Source organism: Mauremys reevesii, linkage group 17 (genome assembly GCF_016161935.1).
Source record: "Mauremys reevesii isolate NIE-2019 linkage group 17, ASM1616193v1, whole genome shotgun sequence".
NCBI lineage: Eukaryota > Metazoa > Chordata > Testudines > Geoemydidae > Mauremys > Mauremys reevesii.
The window spans coordinates 6,445,682-6,470,223 of NC_052639.1; the positions used below are offsets into that span (position 1 = coordinate 6,445,682).

The 24,542-nt window shown below is 50.3% G+C and overlaps 1 protein-coding gene across 1 annotated transcript; it reads left to right on the forward strand.

The window, feature by feature from the left end:
• The first annotated feature begins 1,786 nt into the window (after positions 1 to 1,786).
• Positions 1,787 to 24,542, forward strand: LOC120384953 (pituitary adenylate cyclase-activating polypeptide type I receptor-like). Its single transcript, XM_039504053.1, has 6 exons — positions 1,787 to 1,792; positions 3,643 to 3,748; positions 6,078 to 6,178; positions 8,435 to 8,532; positions 24,123 to 24,255; positions 24,381 to 24,542. Exons 1-6 carry the CDS (start codon positions 1,787 to 1,789, stop codon positions 24,540 to 24,542), a joined length of 606 nt encoding a protein of 201 aa, XP_039359987.1.

Consider the following 24,542-nt stretch of genomic DNA (forward strand, 5'->3'; position numbering starts at 1 on the left):
CTAGTTAGCATTGTGCTGGCAGATGGCAGGAGAATCTTAGAATCATAGAATCTCAGGGTTGGAAGGGACCTCAGGAGGTTCTAGTCCAGCCCCTGCTCGAAGCAGGACCAACCCCAACTAAACCATCCCAGCCAGGGCTTTGTCAAGCCTGACCTTAAAAACCTCTAAGGAAGGAGATTCCACCACCTCCCTAGGTAACCCATTCCAGTGCTCCACCACTCTCCTAGTGAAATAGTGTTTCCTAATATCCCACCTAAACCTCCCCCACTGCAACTTGAGACAATTACTCCTTGTTCTGTCATCTGGTACCACTGAGAACAGTCTAGATCCATCCTCTTTGGAACCCCCTTTTAGGTAGTTGAAAGCAGCTATCAAATCCCCCCTCATTCTTCTCTTCTGCAGACTAAACAATCCCAGTTCCCTCAGCCTCTCCTCATAAGTCATGTGCTCCAGCCCCCTAATCATTTTTGTTACCCTTCGCTGGACTCTATCCAATTTTTCCACATTCTTCTTGTAGTGTGGGGCCCAAAACTGGACACAGTACTCCAGATGAGGCCTCACCAATGTCGAATAGAGGGGAATGATCACGTCCCTCGATCTGCTGGCAATGCCCCTACTTATACAGCCCAAAATGCCATTAGCCTTCTTGGCAACAAGGGCACACTGTTGACTCATATCCAGCTTCTCGTCCACTGTAACCCCTAGGTACTTTTCTGTAGAACTGCTTCCTAGCCATTCGGTCCCTAGTCTGTAACAGTGAATGGGATTCTCCATCCTAGGTGCAGGACTCTGCACATGTCCTTGTTGAACCTCATCAGGTTTCTTTTGGCCCAATCCTCTAATTTGTCTAGGTCCCTCTGTATCCTATCCCTACCCTCCAGCGTATCAACCACTCCTCCCAGTTTAGTGTCATCTGCAAACTTGCTGAGGGTACAGTCCACACCATCCTCCAGATCATTAATGAAGATATTGAACATAACCGGCCCCAGGACCGACCCTTGGGGCACTCCACTTGATTCCAGCTGCCAACTAGACATGGAGCAATTCATCACTACCCACTGAGCCCAACGATCTAGCCAGCTTTCTATCCACCTTACAGTCCATTCATCCAGCCCATATTTTTTTAACTTGCTGGCAAGAATACTGTGGGAGACCCTATCAAAAGCTTTGCTAAAGTCAAGGAATAACACTTCCACTCCTTTCCCCTCATCCACAGAGGCAAGGTTAAAGGTTCAGGGCAGCAGAGTCAGTCCATATCTGAAATAATCATGTTCCTCTACATTGGCTAGCAGGAACACTTCTGATTTTGCAGGGATGATTCCAGCTGCCATGCATGCATGAAGAGTCCAATAACTAACCCAAACTTATGCTGCATTGGTGAGCTCTTGGTTTCATATGGGATGATTATATCATGCATATCAGGGGTACCCACCCTATGGCCCGTGGGCCATACATGGCCCCTCAGAGCATTTAATAAGGCCACAGCCTGCTTCAACACAATATGCTAACAGCCGATTCATTAGCATTTTCTCATCATGTTTACATTTTAGTTTACACAAGAGTGTAAATAGGTTGTTTCTATGTACAGTATTAGATTCTATCTAAATACAGATAAAGAAGTATGGGCTGGATGAATGGACTATAAGGTGGATAGAAAGCTGGCTAGATCATCGGGCTCAACGGGTAGTGAACAATGGCTCCATGTCTAGTTGGCAGCCGGTATCAGAGGAGTGCCCCAGGGTCGGTCCTGGGGCTGGTTTTTTCAACATCTTTATTAATGATCCGGATGATGGTAATGAATTGCACCCTCAGCAAGTTCGCAGATGACACTAAACTGAGGAGAGGTAGATACACTGGAGGGTAGGGATAGAGTTCAGAGTGACCTAGACAAATTGGAGGATTGGGCCAAAAGAAACCTGATGAGGTTCAACAAGGACAAGTGCAGAGTCCTGCACGTAGGATGGAAGAATCCCAGGCACTGCTACAGGCTGAGGACCGATTGGCTAAGCAGCAGTTCTGCAGAAAAGGACCTGGGATTGTAGTGCAAGGTGGAACAGCTGGTTTAGCATAAATAGTTAGCAGGTATTGTAAGGGCCCATTCAAGGTCCATTTACACCTCTGCAGTCATAGGACAAAATGAGGGTTAAAGGGTTACAGATTGTTGTAATAAGTCATAAACTGTAATGCTGAGAGTCCTTTTCCAGGCCCAGACCCCAAAAGAGCTCTGTGTGGTGGAAAGCTTGTCCTCTCACCAACAGGAGTTGCTCCAATAAAAGATGTCACCTAACTCACCTTGTCTCTTTAATATCCGGGCACTGACACAACTACAACTATACTGTGTACAACTATTTTTGTCATTTGTGAATTAAATTTTTTCTGAGCACTTTGTTCCATGGAAAGTTTTACTGTTTCATTTTGCCCTGTTCTGGGACCAAAAACTGTTGAGATATTAGAATTTCTCCCAGGACAGAGACATTGCTTTTCACACAGCTCTGGTGCATATGGTTATGTGGACCCAGCTGTACACTATGGTTTCTTCACATTATTTATGTAGTGTAAAGAGCATGAGAGGCCACACATTGTCAGTGGTAACCATGGTATCAAACAAGTAGGACAGAATTATTCTTAGTGCCAATCAAATGAGACCAAACCCAGCCAACACAGAGGACCTATAGGAAAGTGAATGTGATCTTGGGGAATCTTGTAGCTTAGCTGTTAGGAGGAACCCTATTTGACTGCATGACTTCCCTTTCCTTTGCAAACAGGAAGCTGTTTTCCACCTCAGAGCCATGGTCTAGCTGAATATGTGTAACAGTGGCAGGTACAAACTCCTCAGTTCTAGTCCTGGCTCTGCCACTGAGTTGTGTGGTGTTGGGACAGTCACTTAACTGCTGGGTCTCAGTGCCTCCAGTGGTATGATGGGGAATAACAATACTTGGTATTGTACAGGGTGGACTATTGGGTGATTGTCAAGGGCTGCATGACCCTGACTTAGCCAATCCAGCTGTTGTCAGACTTCAAGAAAGAAATGACTGCTCCTTTGAGCAGAATTTATTTCGGTTGGCTTTAGGGAATCTGTATTTTGTCTGGCTTCCTATGGAGTTAGGAATCCTCATTGCACAGGTGAATGATCCAGTCTGCTGCACACCCCCTGCACTGAATGCGTCCTAATTCCCACAGTGGGGTTGCATAGATGAGGAAGGAGCCAGGGGGATCAAATCTTTAAAGACTAGCTTGCTACAGTGCAGCTGCTCCTCTTATAGAGCAATGGACCCCACTGCAGAGATGGGCAGCCACCATCCGAATTCTGAGGCTGCTGCAGCCTCACCTGCCTGGCTTTCACTTTGAATGACAGCACGTTGACGCATCAATGGTTTCATTTCTAACACCTATCAGAGGATCTGGTGTGAAATTTCTCCTTTACTGACTGGGAGTAGGGAACTGCGGCTGGGTAACCTCTCTGCAGGTGGGGGGCTGCGTTCTGATGAGGGGAGGCCAGGGAGGGGCAGCGGATGAGAGACCCCTTTCTTTTTGGGGGTGACTTGCCTTGGTCCCCACCAAATGATAGCTACACTCTCCGGATGCCACATGGTGACTTGCTCATTTCCACCCCAATGCTAACGTTGTTCTTGGTTCTCCCAGGCTGTTCGAGGAGTGGGATGGCGTCAGCTGCTGGCAGCGGTGTCAGTTGGCCAGTCCCAAGCAGTGACCTGTCAAGAGATCCTTCAAGTATTCAAGAAATCTCAAGGTGCAGTGCTGGCACCCCACAGCCCTCTAGTAAAGGGGCCGGTATCCTTCAAAGCCACTGTGCTGGGGCCTCTGTGCTCGAGTAGCTGGTTCCTCACTCCCTTCTCTTGCTGGGGATGGAAACTAGAGCTGGGGGGTGAATTGTTTTCAGCAAATAGTAAATTTGCACAAAAATGCATTTTAAAGGCTATGAAACTGTTCCCGAATTCAGGAGGAATTCAGTGACTAGAAAAAAAATGGAAGAATATTTTTGAAAAGCCGAAAAACTTCGCTTTGGCTGTTTCAGTTTCTGATTGAATAAAACATTTCAATCAGTGATTTGCTCAGTTCTAGCAGAGGCTGCTCCTATTGCCCTTGGGGAGGGCAGGGACTCAGGACTCAGCCCACCTTCATCAGCAGAGGCACAGCACAAGTGCCCCTTCAGCATCCATCCGACAGTCAGGTGTCTCCTCTCCTTTGGGCTCTGGCTGATTCTGGCTTGTGGCGCCATGTGGAGCAGGCCCACAGGGTGCTTCTAGCATCAGTCCCCCAGCTCTGAGTCTCTGCCGCTGCAGCATGCACCCCTGTCTTTCTCCCCGGCACCCCTCTTCTCCTGGGCTGGAAGAAGAAGTGGGATCTCTAATCCTGCCAGCCCCCTAACTAGCCAGGCCTTTCCCACTGTTGATACCTGGAAAGGGGCTGTCTAGCCACTCAGCAGCCCACTCACAGGGACTGCCCTAGTGAAGGAGAGGGCTCCTCCCTCTGTCTGCCTGCAGGTGGAGTGACCCTTCTGGACAGAGCGAGAGACACAGAGGGAGAGAGAGAGGGCCCCAGGAAGAGGCTGTCATGGGATCAAGTCACCCCTTGGAGTCAATTAGGGCACACTCTAGCCCTGAACACTCTGGGGTGCTGGGCACCGTTAGGAGCCGGACACTTGCAGTGGACAGTGGAGAGGCTGCCAGTTGCACTGGGCCCTAGCAGTGCCAGCCCAGTTCCCCGCACCTCTCTGGGAAGGCCTCTCAAATTTCAGCCCACCTTAAAGGGGCAGCGGCCAGGGCAGAAGGAGGTAATTCCAAACACCATCATCATAGTGAGTTGGGGGTAGGAAGGTCCGATGTAAAGGCCACCAGAGAGCAAAGCTCTTCTGCTTCCTCTCAGCCTGGTGCAATGCACACATCCCCTGACGTGTGCAGTGTGGCTCTCTGGCTCCAGGCAGCTGCACTGATGGGCAGCCGGGCCCTGGGCCTGCACCTTAAAACAGTTACCTGTAGGCAGCAGTGGGGCCTAGTGGAGTGAATGTTGGCCTGGGGCACAGCAAGCTTGAGTTCTATTCCTGGTTCTGCTGCTAGGCGAATCACTTCCTTGCTCTGTGCCTCAGTTTCCCCATCTGTAAAATGAGGATAATGATGCTGATCTCCTTGGCAAAGCCCTGTGGGATCTACTGCTGAGAAGTGCTAGATACAAATCAGATATAATCATTATTTCAAAGCTATTCTTTCCTGGTAGCAAAGCAAGAGTCCCTTATTGGGCTTTGACTGCAGCCAAGCGGGGTTCTGAGTGCACTCGTTTCAGCATTGTCAGAGCACAAAGAAAACTGACTGATTGGCCACAGGGGCAAATGAGTATAATTTATTAATGCTCCGGGGTTTTGATAACCATTTGCCTTGGGTCAGAGAGTAGGCCTGGGACGGGTCAGCTGAGATAGAGACTCGCTGAGAATCTTACCAGCAACTGAGGCTGTGACGAAATGGTCTTTGGGATGTATCTATGCTGTATGTTGGGGCTAATCCCTAGGCATTACACGGAGGGCTGTGTGATGACCTCCAGTCTAGTTCTTCTGTGCTGGGTGGGATTCCCAAAAGCTCTCGGCATTGGCTTTACTGTTCCCAGTGCCACCAGCTGGAGCAGGGTTAGGCCAGTGCTGAGTGGTCTGGGACGTCCCGACTCCTGTAGCTGATGTCCTGCCCCATGGGGCCCTAGCCCCTCTCGCATTGGCAGTGGTGACTCCCCTATTTGAAGGCCTCATTGGGGAAGGCAGTTCTGGTCAGAGTACCCCATGCTATTGCCCACCGCACCATGCTGCTGGGCAGGAGGGGCGTCGAGTGCCCTCCAAATCCCTCTTCTCCAGTTACAGCAGGGTTGTCAGCGCCAGGCATCCAGGATGGGCCCCCCAGCTTCAAGCCTCGGGGCATGGCTGAGAACCAGAAACTGATATCGGAGCCCCTTAGAACAGAAACACTACAGTGCAGCCTGGGTGCTGGGGCAGAGGGTTGGGGGCCGGGGCAGGATCTGGGTGCTGGCAAGGAGGTTGAGGGAAAGGTCCTTGTAAGAGCTTCACTTTGTCGATGCAGTGTTGATACGCAGGAACTGCACAGAGTCCGGCTGGAGCAGCCCCAGCCCCCCGTACTACACCTGCGAGCTGAATGGCAGCAATAAGGACACAGAAGCCAAGGCAAGTGAAGCAAGACTATGCCAGGGAGTGGGACGGGGGCTGGTATCCCCATTGCAAGGCACTGCTGGGGAGTGGGACGGGGGCTGGTATCCCCATTGCAAGGCACTGCTGGGGAGTGGCGGGTGGGCTGGTATCCCCTGTTCATGGCACTGCTGGGGAGTGGGACGGGGGCTGGTATCCCCATTGCAAGGCACTGCTGGGGAGTGGGACGGGGGATGGTATCCCCATTGCAAGGCACTGCTGGGGAGTGGGACGGGGGATGGTATCCCCATTGCAAGGCACTGCTGGGGAGTGGGACGGGGGCTGGTATCCCCATTGCAAGGCATTGCTGGGGAGTGGGACGGGGGCTGGTATCCCCATTGCAAGGCACTGCTGGGGAGTGGGACAGGGGCTGGTATCCCCATTGCAAGGCACTGCTGGGGAGTGGGACGGGGGCTGGTATCCCCATTGCAAGGCACTGCTGGGGAGTGGGACGGGGGCTGGTATCCCCATTGCAAGGCACTGCTGGGGAGTGGGACGGGGGCTGGTATCCCCATTGCAAGGCACTGCTGGGGAGTGGGACGGGGGCTGGTATCCCCATTGCAAGGCACTGCTGGGGAGTGGGACGGGGGCTGGTATCCCCATTGCAAGGCACTGCTGGGGAGTGGGACAGGGGCTGGTATCCCCATTGCAAGGCTGTGCAGGGGGCTCTGGGGTTTGCCACTTTGTGGAAGAATTGGTTAAAAATGAAGCAGCCTAGATTTAATTAAACACTGATGAGAGCCCACATCAGCACCAAACTGAGCTCCACTAACTGGGGCAGGCCAGGTCTGCTGGGGCTGGTGGATGGTTAGCTGGGGTCTCTCTGGGGCAGGCCGGGTCCTCTGGGGCTGGTGGCTGATTTGCCGGAGTTTCTAGGGGGCAGGCTGGGTTTCCTGAGGCTGGTGGCTGGTTAGCTGGGGTCTCTAGTGAGCAGCCAGCTCGGATCCCCTGGGGCTGGTGGGTGGTGAGCTGGGGTCTCTCTGGGGCAGGCCGGGTCCCCTGGGGCTGGTGGGTGGTGAGCTGGGGTCTCTCTGGGGCAGGCCGGGTCCCCTGGGGCTGGTGGGTGGTTAGCTGGGGTCTCTGGGGCAGGCCGGGTCCCCTGGGGCTGGTGGCTGGTTAGCTGGGGTCTCTCTGGGGCAGGCCAGGTCCCTGGGGCTGGTGGGTGGTTAGCTGGGGTCTCTCTGGGGCAGGCCGGGTCCCCTGGGGCTGGTGGTTGGTTAGCTGGGGTCTCTCTGGGGCAGGCCGGGGCCTCGGGGGCTGGTGGCTGAGTTGCAGGCGTTTCTAGGGGGCAGGCTGGGGTTCCGGAGGCTGGGGGAGGGTTAGCTGGGGGCTCTCGTGGGCAGCTCGGGTCCCCTGGGGCGGGTGGGGGGGGAGCTGGGGTCTCTCTGGGGCAGGCCGGGTCCCCTGGGGCTGGTGGATGGTTAGCTGGGGTCTCTCTGGGGCAGGCCGGGTCCCCTGGGGCTGGTGGGTGGTGAGCGGGGGTCTCTCTGGGGCAGGCTGGGTCCCTGGGGCTGGTGGATGGTTAGCTGGGGTCTCTCTGGGGCAGGCCGGGTCCCCTGGGGCTGGTGGGTGGTTAGCTGGGGTCTCTCTGGGGCAGGCCAGGTCCCCTGGTGCTGGTGGGTGGTGAGCTGGGGTCTGGGGCAGGCTGGGTCCCCTGGGGCTGGTGGGTGGTGAGCTGGGGTCTCTCTGGGGCAGGCCGGGTCCCCTGGGGCTGGTGGGTGGTGAGCTGGGGTCTCTCTGGGGCAGGCCGGGTCCCCTGGGGCTGGTGGGTGGTTAGCTGGGGTCTCTCTGGGGCAGGCCGGGTCCCCTGGGGCTGGTGGGTGGTTAGCTGGGGTCTCTCTGGGGCAGGCCGGGTCCCCTGGGGCTGGTGGATGGTTAGCTGGGGTCTCTCTGGGGCAGGCTGGGTCCCCTGGGGCTGGTGGGTGGTGAGCTGGGGTCTGTGGCAGGCCGGGTCCCCTGGGGCTGGTGGGTGGTTTGCTGGGGGCTCTAGGGGGCAGGCCAGGTCCCCTGGGATCCTCATAGATGATGGCATGAATACAGCAGGACCCAAAGTCTGTCAGCAGCATGTTCCCTCCACCCCGCCCCACCGCACCTCTCCACCCCACTGCGTGTCAGGGAGCAGCATGTCCAAAGGGTCAGTGGTGCTCCCGGCTGCACGGCCATGCCCTAGTGCCTGCACAGCTGCCTGGCACTGCCGCGCTGACCTGCTAACTCAGCTGTGCCTTTCTCTTCCAGGGGGCCTATTTTGCCACTGTGAAGGTGCTTTACACCTGCGGCTACTCCACCTCCCTGGCTGCTCTGGTCCTGGCCATCAGCATCTTCTCCTGCTTCAGGTAGGGCTGTGGCCCCAGCCGCTCCGTGCACTGTGGGAGGGCAGGAGGTAGCTGAGCACCCTGCCTGCTGCCAGGCCAGATCCAGGTCCCAGCTGCTTACAGCCTCTGGGGTCCAGGGGTTTGCCATGAAGCAACAGGAGCCAACTGGAGCAGCGGCTATAGCAGGTGGATTGGAGCCCATGGGAGCGTGGGGAGAATGTGAGAGGTGGAGGAGACCCTTACGGATGGGAGGAAGCAGGGGTGCTTACAGACAAAGGGGAATTTGCCCCCCATTTGACCCACCAATGCACAGATACAGAGCGGGCACATTGAGTCTGCTGGCTGCTGAGTCCAGGTGGTAGTCGTGGCTTGGTTGCAGTCACAGGTTGCTCCCAGGAGCAGGGGAAGCTTCCTTAAAGTGGGAGGGCTACTGTTGCCTGAATTGTGGCCCCACCCCTGCACTGCCCCATCCTCCCTGCTCACTCCTCTCTGCCCCCTCTCCCCATCAATCTCCCTTACGGCCAGTAAAAAAGGGTTTTAAAAGTGGTGGGGCCATGGCCACCTGTCCCCCCCGTTCTGGCACCCTAGTTGCTCCCATCTGCTGCAGGGTCAAGGTCCATCTATACTGGAGCCGGGGGGATACTCTCCAGCTTGGGGAGACATACACATGCTAGCTTTGACTGAGCTAACAGGCTACAAATAGCAGCATGGCCACGGTGGTGCAAACGAGGCCCTGGGCTAACTGCTCCAGTCCAAGCTCCTCCAAGACCCTAAGTATGTGCAAGATGAGCCCTTCCTCTCTATACAAAGGCCAAGATGCACTGGCTACAAAGGGCCCCATTCTCCCCTGACCTGCCCTTGGAGCTGTCATTCACCCCAGTGCAAAGTGCAGGTGAACTCCAGCGTTCAGATCTGGCAGCATTTCTCGCTCGTCTCCATGATGGCAGGAGGTGCAGGTAGGTGGACTCAGACACAATTCACTTAGATGCTATTTGAATAATAATAAATCCCCAAATAGCACTGCCCAGCTTAGATGGGACAGTCTGTAGAAGTGGAATCTGGAATTTGTTTCTTATTCAGAGTCATGTGAGTAGCTCCTGTTGCCACCTCATGCAGACCCAGCTGGCGTTAGCCTGGCACTGCCAAGCGTCAGTCACTCGCATCACGTCAGAGATGAAAGAAATTCATGTTTTTCTTCTCAGTTCTAGTTGAAGAAGTGAAGCCCCTCTGCGAAACAGCCTCCAGGGGAACAGATGTGCCCTGAACTCTGCAACTTTCATGGGCAATGTTTGAATGATTCTGTCCTCATAGTGCTCTGTCTGTTGTAGCAGTGGGCTAACAGACTTGCATCTTGTTGCTAATTAGCAACCAGAGCTATCCAGTGTTGAGGCCTTGTGCGGATACAACTGCCCTCTTGCTATAAAGGCTGGGAGTTCAAGCCCCCTGGGTATAGATCTAAAAATTAACTTAGCAATTTTTCCCCTCCAAGCTTGCTTATACGGTGGAATTATTAATGGCATCTAGCACTTATGCCCCAGGTATTCCCCAGGAAAAGAAACTAAGGGAGGAGAAGGCTGGGTGATTTCTGACAAAGAGCCTTGATAGACAAGGGCAAGCCAGGAAACAGGATACAGTTTGAGGGACTGCTTAGGAATCTGGGGTGTGGCAGTGGAATCTGGACCAGTGTCCATCTAGGCTAGGGTCTTGTCTTCAACAGGGCTAGAAGCAGCTGCTTGAGAGGAAGGTAACCTGCCCCTAGGAAAAGTCTCCTCCTCATCCCTTGTAAGGAGCAGCAGGTCAAGAACATGGGGTTGCAGAATCCTGGGCAGCAACCATCTCCATGCCAGCACCTAACAGCTGTGGCAGTGGACACACTGAGCAGGTCGTGTGGGCCTACTGACAGGACATTCCTGATTGCTGATTGGCCTGGACATACTATTTAAGCCTGGGGAGGATACAGGAAGTTTGTGCAACTAGGTGGATCCCCAGCTAGTTGCTGCTACAGACCTAGCTTCCTCACTCTGGTTCCTGAGGCTGGCTTTTCCCTCCTGGCTCTGATACCCGGTTTCTGACTCGGCTTTGTCGTCTGCTTCTGACTTCTGGTTTGTGACCTCGCCTTTACCTCCTGGCCCTGACTCTTGGCTCCTGACTTGGCCTCAACTCCAGATTCTGTTCCTGATCCCATGCTGACCCACGACTCTGATTCCTGATGTCTGACTCTGGCTCTAGCCAAGAGGCCGGCGGCCCATGACCTGGCTCTGACAGCTGGCACAGACCATCTAACCCTACTGCATCCAACGCCCTGGCGAGGAAAGAAGGCATTTCAGCGCCCAGACAAGCCTAAGGGTCTCTGGATATGCCAGAGTGGATTGTTTATATATAGGCAGAAAATCAGGCTCCACGTGCTTGAATGATGCAGATGTTGTCAGAAAATAAAATTTGGTGTGACCAGGTAACCCATGTGCAGGTGGGAAATGCTGCATTCCAAGCTCGGGGCACTAGCCTGTCCCCGGAACAAGGCCCCACCACACCTTTGCCTGAACACTTTGACAGGGACCAGCAGAAGTTCAGAGGCATCATAAACCAGTCCGCTTCCTCTTCATATTTTGTCCTAAGGCCTTCCCCATTGAACAGGCCAAGGTGGGGAGGGTGATAAGGCTACTGTTGGGAGATGCCTTAGACTGGGTGAAGGACATAAATCCACACCGTGTAGAGGCCAAGCAGAGGAGTTTATTACACACAGCGCTGGCGGAGTGTCACCTGGCTTATTAGGCTCAGAGACAGTCAATTAATTGATTACAATAGAATATATAGATTTTCCATGGTTGGGGGAAAGTGACGGGGTAGGCAGTTCCACACCCTGGGATAGGTTTTGCAGCAAGACAAGATAGCACATTAGCCAATGGTTAAAAGGTTACATAATGTCTCCGCCCATGGTCTCAAGTTAGCAAGTTAACTTTAATTAATACTTTGATAAAATGTTATCAGTACAAAATATCTATGTTGAATTCTGATTTGGGGTCCATAGGAATGGAGCAACTCCTTTGATTGTCCAACAGGTACATTCCTAAGGGTTAAAGCAAAGAAACAGTGGAAGTATATGGCAATAAAGATTGTCCCCTTTATGTCTTAAGGCAGGCATTGGTCCCTGGGAAGGGAGGTGGGAGGCTGCCATATCTTATACTGACATGTACCAACTATTCATAAACTCAAGGTTGGATCTGTGGGAAGAACATTCCCTACAGAAGAGACTGACACAATAGGAACAGGGATCCTTTGTTCAATTTGCAACTCTGAATAAGACACAATTATTTAGTTCTTAGCTGCAACACTTGGCAATTTGCTGACCAGGCCTATTTTAGCAAAACAAGATTATCTGTTTACCCAGCTTTCTCTTAGCTAATCACTATTTGGTAGGCCTCTGGTCTCTTGACCAAACTCTAGACTTTGGGTCTGAGAAAGAGCTGGCACAATCCATATACCAGGTTGTTATATAAAATGCACATGGATTTCAACCCTTCAGTCCCTTCTCTTGACCCTAGGGTTCCCTAACCATGAAGTCAAATATACCAATTTTAATGTACCCAGCCTATCCCTAATAATCTAACTCAGTTGCCATAGGAACAAAAACCATGACAACCAAATACACAACATACACAGAATTTCCTGCACCAAACCATCCTGCAAGGGTATTTAGTAATCCCTCTTCTGTCTAGTTAAGCGCTCACCAATTTAGTTTGTTAGGCTAGTAATGTTTCTACTCATTCGAGGCCTGATCTTTGCACATTGTCTGTTTACTTCCTTTAAAGGAATATGCACCTCAACTCTGTAAGTGTGGAATACCACCGAGGTGAGGACCGGCAGGGCTGGTCCTATCATTATCAATCCTGGTTTTGGAACAGGGATTTGTTCAGGGCATGACACACAGTTGGGTGGTTCCACTCTGTCTCTGATAACCCGGTTAATTGTTACCAGTCGTGGACATTCTAACTTGGGCCATCGTTTAACAAATGTATGCCATGCCTTTGGGGTTGCCTTCATCCATGCTTTAAGTGGTAAGCCACATCCTGATTCAGTAGGCCCAACCTCAACTGGTACCAGGTCAGTATAATTGGCACATAATATTTCATGAGTGTTTGGTTTTTTTCCCACAAAATCCCACACAAATTCCAGTATCGAGATCTGTGTGTTTCCTCGCAAGCCATCGTGGCAATATGTCATGTAATTGTGTTCAAATGGGGGATAGCCCAAGACTTTGTAGTTCCCTTCACACATGGCACACTACTTGCGTCCTTCCTCATGCACCACAGGGACAGCAGGAGCCACAGCAGAAGCCTCCCCATGGTCGTTCTGGTTGTCCTGGTCACCCTGCAGTCCTTTCTCTTTCACCTCTTATTGTTTACCTGTGGAGACACTTGTGGAAACATTGTTAGTATTGACAGATGCTGATTTGAAACAATTTTAACTGATTTTGGTGACACCAAAATGTTCTCAATTTCCCCCCCAATCTTTGCACATGTATTAGTAGTCAGAAGGACCCTCATAGGCTCTTGCTATTTTGGCTTTACATTTTCTTTAACTTCTGGGTAAATGTGACATTACCAAATTCCCAGCTTTAAATGCAGGTTTGTCCAGACTGCTATTATGATTCAGCTGGGTTTGGTTTTCCTTCACTTGGTTGTTTAAATCTTTTAACTTTCTGTCCAATGCCTTGATGTAGTTCTGCAACCTGTCTGCAAAAAGCCCTGCCCGCCCCCGCAGGGAGGATTACAGTGCTAGGGATTTTTATTGCTCTTCTTGTCATTAGCTCAAAGGGTGTCAGTTGAGTTAGCCTATTTGGGCTGCCCCTGATTTGATACAATACAGCAGGAAGCATACGAGCGCATTCTTTTCCTGTATCCAGTACTGTGTTTGTTAAGGCTGTTTTCATTGTTTTGTTCATTCTTTTCACCATTCCCGAGCTTTCAAGGTGGTATGGTATATGGAATCTTTGCTTTAGTCCTAGCGCCTTCCATGCCTCCTTCATTACTCACCCTGTAACGTGAGTTCTTTGGTTAGAGTTTATTGACAGTGGCAAACCCCATCTGGGTATTATTTTTTTCTGCTAGGATTTGGGCTACTGTGGTAGCAGTACAGTTCTTGGTTGAGAATGCTTTTACCTATTGGGTAAAAGTGTTAACACTTACCAAAATGTAAGTGTACTTTCTGCTTTGTGGCAAGGGTCCAGTAAAATCAATTTGCAAATTTTGCCACGGTCCCTCTGGTTGTGGTTGGTGATTCAGAGGCACCTTTTTCCTTTTACCCACATTCACTTGTGCACATGTCACACATCTTTTGAGAAATTGTAAAGCGTCTTTTTTATGGCTGGCCACCACCAGTATTCCAGGGCGGCCCTCATTTGTCTCCACCCCAGATGAGCTGGAGAGTGGATGGCATGGAGCAGTAGAGCCCGTATGCACTCTGGGGCTACTAGCTCCTCCCCCCGGCGCAGGAGGTGATTTTTATATATACAGCCTTGTTCTTCCAATTTACTTGTCTCTTCTGGGCTGATGGCTGCATGCAGCCTTTTTAAATTTACCTCCTCTTCTGGCACTCTAGCTGCACAAACTTTAATAGGACTTGCTTGTGCAATTTCTTTGGCATGTTTAAATTTCCTTTTTGTTCTTTACTTGAGATTTTATTGTGTGCTTTTATTTTTACTGCTGCTAGTTTTGATGGTAGTTTGGCAGCTTCTGTTAGAACTGCTTTTATATTATTAATTGGCTAGTTAGTTGTTATAAAACCCCTGCGTGACCACAGGTCCATGTAGTCAGGCACTACGCCAAATGCATATCTGCTGTCTGTGTATACAGTGAGCTTCTTGCCTTCCCCCACTCTCAAAGCTTCTGTGAGGGCTGTTAGCTCTGCTTCTTGGGCTGACTTTGATCCTTCCATCTGACCTGATGCTATCACTGTCCCATCACTGAGTACCACTGCCCATCCGGTGTGTGGCACTCCATTTTATACTTGCTTGATCCATTTACATACAAAACTATATCTGGATTCTCTAATGGCTTTTTAAATTTTTTTCCCAACACTTCCTCTTTTCTATCTATAAGGCATTTGTGTGCCTCTCCATCTATGTTTAGACATTCGGCTACATTTATTTCCTTGTTTTTTACTATGGAGAAGTTAGGGTTTTGCAAGCACAATGTTGATTCCCACTGACTCCTGCGGGCATTTGTTACAGATCTTAGTCGCCCGGTGTTGAGGAGATTAATGGGTGTATGGAGCACTAGTTTCCCTGTGAGCGTGTATGATTCACAAGCTTTCACAGCCCCGGTAGCACAATTTAGAGCTGCTAGGCACTCCGGTAATTCCTGGGATACAGGGGGTCTTATGGTAGATAGGTATATGCTACCGGACACTGTCTGTCTCCATGAAGCTGGGTTAGCACAGCTGGGTCCCCCTGCGGCTGCAGTAAAGGGGGAGCGGCTTTCCCATATCCGGTGGGGGCAGGCTGGGGGCAGAGGCTAAAGCCTGTTTTATTTTTATAAATGCCTCTTCTTGTTCTGTGCCCCATATTACTAACTCATTTGCAGGCTTTCCCCCTCTAGTGAGGTTTTGAATTGGTTCCACCATCTCTGAGTACTCCGGTATGTAGCGTCTACAGAAATTAAGGAGTCCCAGGATCTTCCGGACTTCCTTAACTGTCCGTGGTTTTTTTAACCCTAAAATTGCCTGCTTTCTGTCTACTGTGAGTGCCTTTTCTCCCTTGGAGATGTTATGCCCTCGGTATAAAACCTGCTGCTGTTGCAACTGAGCTTTTTTAGGGCTTAATTTAAATCCTGCCTTGCGAAGATACATGAACAGTCTGTTCAGGGTTTTTAAATGGTCCTTTTTATTAGAACTGGCAGTTAGCAAGTCATCTGCATACTGCAGTATTACAGTATCCCCTTCCAAAGGCACTCGTGCTATTACTTCTGCCATTGCCCTGTGGAAGATGGAGGGAGAATTATGGAACCCATGAGGTACTCGAGTCCAAGTGTACTGCTGGTCTTCTGCTGTAAACGCAATTTTTTCCTGGCTCTCTTTTGCAAGGGGAATACTCCAAAATCCATTAGCTACATCCAGGACTGAAAATACTGAGTGTCCTGGTGTTAGAATAGTGGCAGGGCTTGCCACAATAGGATGTGCCTTTGGAGTCACCCGGTTAAGGTGGGTGTAGTCCAGTGGTCCCCAACGTGGTGCCCGTGGGCGCCATGGCGCCCACCAGAGCATTTATGTGTGCCCGTCTAGTGCCCAGCAGGGGAGAGAAGCCGCGGCCCCGCGCCTGCTGGGGACCGAGAACTCTGGGGTTGCAGGCTGCGGGCACCGGTGGTCTCTGTCCCTGGCAGACGTGGGGCTGCGGCTTCTCTCCGGCTTCTCTGGGGCTGCAGGCACCGGTGTTCTTGGTCCCCGGCAGGCACGGGGCCGCGGCTTAAGCTGGAGAGAAACCACAGCCCTGCCCCTGCCGGGAACAGAGAACTCCAGGGCTGCAGGCTTCATTCTATGTTAAAGTAAGAATAATAAATATATTTGGACCAGCAGTTCAACAATGTTTTACTTTTTTTAAATAAATAAGATGAAAACTGTTTATGATATTTATTTTGTAAAAACCCCTTAATTTTTCTTACAGGTAGATAAAAAAGAGCAAATTCACATGGTAAGGTGAAAGAGTAATTGCCGAATAATTTAATTAATACCTTTTACATGTAAAATTACCCTTTTTATCTTATGGATTCATATATTATGTAATATTAAATATGATGTTTTTCATATTATTTAATGTACAAATACAAAATAAGCTTTGAAATATTGTTGGCGCCCGCCACACTCTTCTGAAAACATGAATGTGCTACTGGCCGCAAAAAGGTTGAGGACCACTGGCGTAGTCTATAGTTAATCTCCAGGTCCCGTCTGGCTTCTTGACGGGCCAAATTGGGGAGTTAGTTGTGGAGGTGGTTTTTCTAATCACCCCTCTAGATTCCAAATTAGTTACTATATTTTTAACTGCCTCCAAGGCTTCCAGTTTAACTGGGTCCTGCCTGTGGGCTTTGTGAGTGGGTCCTTTTACAGATATAGGCTTCATGTTTACTAGACCACACCCTTGTTTATCTGTTGCCCACACTTCCGGTGAAGGGAACACAGGGTTTCTACTGGACTCCCCCCAACTCTGGTATTATTACCCTGTTACTGGCAATCATGGCTATATTCTGAGATGATCTTTCCTGTTTGGACTCTTTGGCTCATTTAATGCAGCTAGCTCTGGGGTTGATTACTCCCCTGAGCTCCTTTTACAATTACTGCATGTTTTGATTTTATTTTTATTTTTACAGTTACATGCCAGATGTTCAGGCTTATTGCAAGTGAAGCAGGTAGTGGTTCTGACTGCATGAACTGCTACAATTTCCTTGGAGGCTGTGGTTGCTGCTACCTTCCACTTTTTTCTGTTTTCTACTTCTGTGGCCCATTTCATTACTGCTGAGTATGTCTTTCCCACTGAGATGCCTAATGCCAGGACTGCTTGGTGATCTGCAGACAGCCCTTCCTTTAGGATTTGAAGGAATACATCATGGTCTCTGGATGTTATATTCTCCAGACCTTAATAAGCTCGGAATGCATTCCATTTCTTTTCAGCATAGGACATGGCAGACTCCCCCTTCTGCTGAACCACAGACTGCAGAGCCCCCCAGTTAGTGGTCTTGGCTCCTAGAACAACAGATTCTGGTACAGTGTCTGCGTCTGGGTTTGGGATTCCTGCTGGTTCTTCAGCCTGATCCCCTCCCGCTGGGTTGGGGTTATGATCTTCAGCCCAGCGCCTTGTCTTCCATGTATTATCTAGGTTCTCCCACACATCCCTGGGGCACCTGCAGTTGATCAGGATGTGAACGTCCTTCCTATGGAGGCCATGTATTTTAGTCAGGCCATCCAGCTTGCCCCAGAACTCAGTATTCTTGTTATCACGCTTGAGTTCGGGTAAATTAGACAGTAGTGCCTGTTTTCCTGGGGTGAAGGGACGATAGGTTTCAGTTGTTTCTATTCTACGTCCCCTTACTGGTTCACCCTCCGCATTAACATTTCTGAACCTCCTTAGCTGTGTTTTGATTGGAGCCATACGCTGTACTTGCTCCCCTGGGGCAATTAATCCTTGTGGTGCTCCTTTATTATCTCTGTGGGTGCTCAAATTTGGCCTGTCATGCGAAGAAATGTATGGGGGGTGTGTGTGTTTCTGATTCCTCCCCTTTGCTTTGTGCTGCTGAGTTTTCCCACAGATAGTTAATTGGTGGAGCAGTTGGCTGGCAAATGCCAGGAGTGTGCTCTCCTCCTCCCAGTCTGGAGGTGTGTCCCAGGCAAGGTGATTCTTTTTTTCTGGGATCTTTTCCAATTTCCAGACAGTTACATATTTTAGAGCACAGGCTCTTATCTTTCAGAGCCTGGTTTTGAGATCTTAAAGTTGCAGTTTCTTTCTTCTTTATGTTAAGAATATCCAATATAACTATTACTGCTTTGTTTGTTTTGTCACATTTCTGATGACTCCACCAAGTAACCAGATCTGTCTCTGGTCCGGCTGCAGAGTAGTTTGCTTTTGTAGCTGCTGCCTGCCGAGTTTTGACATGTTTATATTCCAAGTACTCTCGAGGACTGATTATTGCCTCCCCCTTTTAACGCCATGGGTATTTCGACACCCCGGCTGCTGACCTTGAAGGGAAATTGCGTCTTCCCCCCCTAAATGCTTGTCAGCCTATATGAGGAGTTACTTTCCCCCCTTTTTATGCTATGGTCTCAACTCTCCACAGCCTTGAATTTTATGAGGACGTCTCCCCACCTTTTTAATACCTCATGTGTCTTCAGTTACACACACATGCCGGACTTATTGACTGGAGACTTTATGCTATTTGAAAGCATGTACGTTACACACCTTGGGGGCGGGGGGCACTCCCCTAGGACTTGCAATGTTACGTGCAATGAGGAAATGGACCACCAGTTTGCACTGCCTACCGCTTGCGTACCCAGCCAGTCCTGGGCTTAACTCACAGCCAATCGTTTGCTGGTGGGTTATTCAAGTCCTCCGTAACACACCCCTTAGTTGTTTAAACAGTACATGACCCTCTTGCACAAGTCTTCCCTCCCAAGTGGTACCCTTATTCAACCCCTCTGCTTGGACTACACGTGTCTAAGGTCCTTCACACAAATTGAAAAAGGAAACAAGATGTGTCTGAAAGGGGATGAAAGACTTCTATCCCTGGCCTAATGAGGTGGTAAAGTAAACATACTCACCTCTCTTTGGATTTCAGTCTCAGATCCTCAATCAGCTCACAAACTTGAATCCCGGACGAGCCCCCAAACTGAAGGACATAAATTCACACCGTGTAGAGGCCAAGCATAGGAGTTTATTACACACAGCACTGGCGGAGTGTCACTTGGCTTATTAGGCTCAGAGACACTGTCAATCAATTGATTACAATAGAATATATAGATTTTCCATGGTTGGGGGAAAGTGACGGGGTAGGCAGTTCCACACCCCGGGATAGGTTTTGCAGCAAGACAAGATAGCACATTAGCCAATGGTTAAAAGGTTACATAATGTCTCCGCCCATGGTCTCAAGTTAGCAAGTTAACTTTTAATTAATACTTTGATAAAATGTTATTAGTATAAAATATCTATGTTGAATTCTGATTTGGGGTCCATAGGAATGGAGCAACTCCTTTGATTGTCCAACGGGTACATTCCTAGGGGTTAAAGCAAAGAAACAGTGAAAGTATATGGCAATAAAGATTGTCCCCTTATGTCTTAAGGCAGGCATTGGTCCCTGGGAAGGAGGTGGAAGGCTGCCATTTCTTATACTGACATGTGCCAACTTTTCATAAACTCAGGTTGGATCTGTGGGAAGAACGTTCCCTACAGAAGAGACTGACACAATAGGAACAGGGATCCTTTGTTCAATTTGCAACTCTGAATAAGACACAATTATTTAGTTCTTAGCTGCAACACTTGGTAATTTGCTGACCAGATCTATTTTAGCAAAACAAAATTATCTGTTTACCCAGCTTTCTCTTAGCTAATCACTATTTGCTAGGCCTCTGGTCTCATGACCAAACTCTGGACTTTGGGTCTGAAAAAGAGCTGGCACAATCCATATACCAATGGAGTGGTTGATATATAAAATGCACATGGATTTTAACCCTTCACTGGGCCTGCCTTAAACTGGGCCTCTCCCTTACTGGAGCAGGGCAGCAAAGCAAATGCCTTCCTAAGAGCCTTCTCTACCATCTTTTACAACCTCCATCTCACCCACTCAGCCACAGCTGCCATTTCAAGGCCGGCCACCACATATGCCATTTGGTTTCCTCAGCTTACTGAATGTACCGAGTGGTATGGGGCAGCCCAGATGTGCCAGTTCAGGGCAGGGCTCAATGAAGAGATCAAATGTGTTAGCTCAGGTGAAGGCTGCCACAGACTTAACTGCATTCATGGACTTGACTGTTCACATTGATAACTGGCTGCATGAGCGAAGAGAGGAGAAGCGCGGTCCCACTCCAACACCTCCAGACGAGAATCCTGAGGCTATGCAAGTGGACCTGACCTGAAGGTGGCTGACTGTCACATCATCATGGTTCTTCTGCCTCAACAATCTATTCTGTTACTATGGTAAGGGTGCCTCACACTTGCTTTATGTCCCTTAAGAACCCTTACTCAGCAGGGGTCAGGAACAAATGAGCCCAGGCCCTGTAGGTGGGCTAGACCTGCACGAAACCTCAGAGCTACCCCTTGGAATGCCTCCCAAACTCTGTCTGGGACCTGTCCTGGGTCACTAAGACTCACCACACCACTAGCAGCTGGTTCAGCTGTATATCCCAGGCAAGGCCCAGAGAATTCTCCCACAGTGGGCCATCATTGACAGCTTCATGAATGCAGAGATGGCCTGGGCTCTGTGAATTCTTGTCCCAACAGAAACCACACCTGGTTTTGTGGTGACAATAGATGGGACCCTCCTGTCCTCAGGACCAGTGACTCAGGAGACCATGTCACTGTGAACAGAGGCTGTGATACAGGGGAACCAAGAAATATTGCAGTTTAGTATAATCCATTGCCCTCATTCCCCTTTGAACTTTGGCATAACCTGGCTGGCATAACCAATCCATGCATCCGTCTGAGAGCAAAAGGTTATCTTCTCTTCTGCATGCTGCAGGCAGGTCTGCCTCTGCACTGTGGACCACAAATCCCGGGACCCTGGGTCTCATTGCCAGACAACAGCAACCCAAGCATTGTCTGGACCCCATACCACAGTCATCAGCCAGAGTATATGCTCCTCAGGAATGACCCTCCATGTTCCTAAAAAATATCAAGATTATGCCAACATCTTTGAAAAAAGAAATGCAGATGCACAGTTCCCATATTGAGACTGCAACTGTCCAATAGACTTGCAGCCCACAGCCAAAGTTCCATATGGCTGGATCTATGTGATGTCAGAGCTGGAATTCATAGTCCTCTGTTGGTATATCCAGGAGAACCTAGCTAAGGGATTCAGCTGTCACTGAACATCTCCTGTCAGAGATACTGTTCTTTCCCAGGTATCTGGCTGCTGGGGCTTGCCCAGATGCTCGAGGTCTAACTGATCGCCATATTTGGGGTCAGGAAGGAATTTTCCCCTGGGTTGGATTGGCAGAGAGCCTGAGGGTTTATCGCCTTCCTCCACTAAATGGAGCATGGGTCACTTGCAGGTTTAAACTAGTATAAATGGTGAATTCACTGTAACTTGAAGTCTTTAAACCATGATTTGAGGACTTTGGTATCTCATCCAGAGGTTAGAGGTCTATTACAGGAGTGGGTGGATGAGGTTCTCTGGCCTGCAAAGTGCAGAAGCTCAGACTACATGATCATGATTGTCCCTTCTGACCTTAAGGTCTACGAGTAGACTACCAAGCGCTAAACCAAGTGATGATTTGAGACTGGTAACCTCTGCCACTAATCTTGGAACTGCTGGACCACGTATGATCTGCTCAGGTGTTCACCAAGCAGAATCTTTGAGGGGCCTACAATTTAGTACACATCCGAGCAAGAGACAAGTGGAAGACCACCTTCCAAACACGCCATGGACACTTTGAATATTCAGTCATGCCATTTGGCCTCACTAATGCCCCAGCTACTTTTCAGCACTTCATTAACAACATATTCAAGGATATTCTAGACCAAGAGCCTAGTGGTAGCCTACGGGGATGATAGTCTCATCTTCTCAGAGGACTAAAACAGACTGACCAGCATATCTGGGCCATACCAGAGAAGCTCCAGCAACATGGCCTGTGCACCAAACCTGAGACCTACTCATTTGACTAGACATCCCTGGTGTTTCTAGGTACATCCTAGAAGGGCATCCAATAGATCCCAAAAAGAGAGAGGTTATCCATGCCTGCGTGCCCCCATGGAGTGTCAGAGGTACGATGATTTACAGGCTTCACAACCTTTTATCAGTGCTTTATCTCAGACTTCTTGAGGCACATACCACCCCTGATGGCCCTCTTCTGAATGCCTGCCAAGTTCACCTGGATATCTGAGGCTCAGCTCTCTTTCTAGTGATTCAAAGCTGCTTTCATTGAGGGTCCCACAGTGGTACATGTAGAGCCACCCTGCTCATTTGTAGTAGAAGCTGATGCATCGAATGTGGCTTTTGAGGCAGCACTTTCCTGGAGCCATAGGCCCCAACACCTACTGCATCTATTTGCCTATTACTCTCTGAAGCTGTCCTCCTGGAAAAAAATACAAGATTCTCAACAAAGAACTACTCACAATCAAGTTCAGCTTTGAGGAATGATGCCGCTACCTCAAGGGGGATGGAGGAGGGGGGCAGTATCCAATATAGTTATACGCATACCACAAGAACCTTGACTATTTATACAAGACCAAAGCCCTGAATCAAAGACAGTCCCGTTGGGCACTATTCTTTTCCCATTTTGATTTCGCCACTGTGTATCAACTGGAAACCAAGAATGGCAAAGTGGACGTCCTATTGCGCAAAGGGGAGTACTAGAAGGAGGCCCTGGGATCAGCAATAACAACCATCTCCTTTGCTCTTGCTGGATCCAATTCCACCCTGCAGTAAGTGGGGTGGCACCTTTTGCAGTCAGTAGAGATGCACTTGCTTAGACAAGGTCTGCAGGTGACGACTGGGAACTTGCAGGGATCAGGAAGGATTCCTCCTCCTGTAGCAGGGTGGATACCTGCTCCAGCTCTGACAGGGTTAAAACCAGCCCTGGGAGAGGGCTGGAGGGCTGGGAGAACAGCCCAGGCTGAGTGGGAAGCAGGCTCAGCTGGGGCCACGCACCAGTTAGGGCCCAGGTGGCCCTATAAAGGCCTGAGCCAGGAGCTCAAGCAAACAGTCTCTCTCTGCCTGTGGAGGGAGAAGGGCCTGGCTGCAGGAGCTAGAGACAGGGTGCCTGAGTGGAGCAGGGCTGGAGAAAGGCAGAGGAGCTGGGGAGCTCCAGCCTGGAAAGCCCCAGGCTGCTGCCTAGCATTGGGCTAATAAGTACTGGTGGTTGCAGAGGGCAGCCCAGGGGTAGGCAAAGGCAGCAGGTCCAAACCCTCCTTGCCAGTGATGAGTGGCTGATACTGCAGCCTGCCCCAGGGTGCAGGGCTAGATGATGACTGGCAGTAGCCGTATACTGAGGCGAGGTGGGGATAATGGGTGGGGGTTCCCTGGGGAGGGGAGGGCCTAAGACTTAGAGGTTACTGCCAGGGGGCAGCACCCCAGATAACAGGGCACCGGGTCCGAGAGGGATGCAGGGGCCAGCAGTAAGGTGGATCACCAGCCTGCAGGGGGCACTCCAGGACGCTGGAGCTAATTCCCTGATATGACCAGCAGGAGGTGCTGCAGGGGCGAGTCCCACAGGCTTACACTCCCCATCCCATGCACAATGGGCCACAGGTGTCTGGGTTTTTTTTGGCCTTCCTCTGAAGAATCAAGGGTTGGCCACGGCTGGCAACAGGACACCAGACGGCGTGGGCCAGTGCTCTGAGATGGTTCAGAAAATCCTTTGCCTGGCTGGGTCATGCTCGCATGATCGGGGCAAATTGAGCTGCTAGATCTGGGGTCAGGAGGAATTTTCCCCAGAGCAGAATGGAGGGATATTGGGGGAGAGAGGGGGAAGGGCACCTTCCTCTGCAGCCTGGGGCATGGATTGACTGTGGGGATCATCAGATATATCTCACCTAGTCCATTCCCAGGTCTCTGCTGGCGCCGCACAACTGCTCAATGTTGTGAGGACTGGAATGCTTTAGCTAATGTCATTGGGCTCAGTACATGGGGAGCGAGGTGACATGTAATGGCCTCTGCTATGCAGGAGGTCGCACTGAATGATCTAATGGTCCCTTCTGGCCTTAAATTCTATGAAGTAATGGCCCTCGGTTTTGTATCCATCTCAATCACATTTCATGTCAAATTCATCCCTGGGGCAGCTCCACAAGCTCCCGTGGGCTGTGCTGAATTGCACCTTTAGGTTGAAGGCCATGGCAAGCCCACCACCGACCATGTATCTGTTTGCCACAAAGAATGCAGAGCCCGCTCCAAACCACTGGGATCCTCTTCTTTCTGTAGGAAGCTTCACTGCACCAGGAATTCCATCCACATCAACTTCTTCTCCTCCTTCATAATGCGGGGAGCTGCCGTGTTCATCAAAGACTCCGTGCTCTTCGCGGATGAATCCATCAATCACTGTACCATGTCAACGGTAAGAGGGTGCTCAGCAGATGGGGTTGGCTCCTTCCGGGGCTGGCCTGGTGCTCTTGCATCAACCTGCTGGTGAACAGGCTCAGAGAAGAGCCCATATGAACCTTTTCCTTTCTCCCTCGCTAGGTGAACTGCAAAGTGGCCATTGCCTTCTTCCAGTACTCCGTGCTGGCCAACTTCTACTGGCTCCTCGTAGAGGGGATGTACCTGCAAACACTGCTGCTGTTCACCTTCATCTCTGACAAGAGGTATTTCTGGTGGTACACCCTCATCGGCTGGGGTGAGTAA

Coding starts and splice junctions, on each gene's coding strand:
- LOC120384953 (XM_039504053.1), top strand. Junction 3,749..6,077: donor AGTATTCAAGAAATCTCAAG/GTGCAGTGCTGG, acceptor TTGTCGATGCAG/TGTTGATACGCAGGAACTGC. Junction 6,179..8,434: donor ATAAGGACACAGAAGCCAAG/GCAAGTGAAGCA, acceptor TTTCTCTTCCAG/GGGGCCTATTTTGCCACTGT.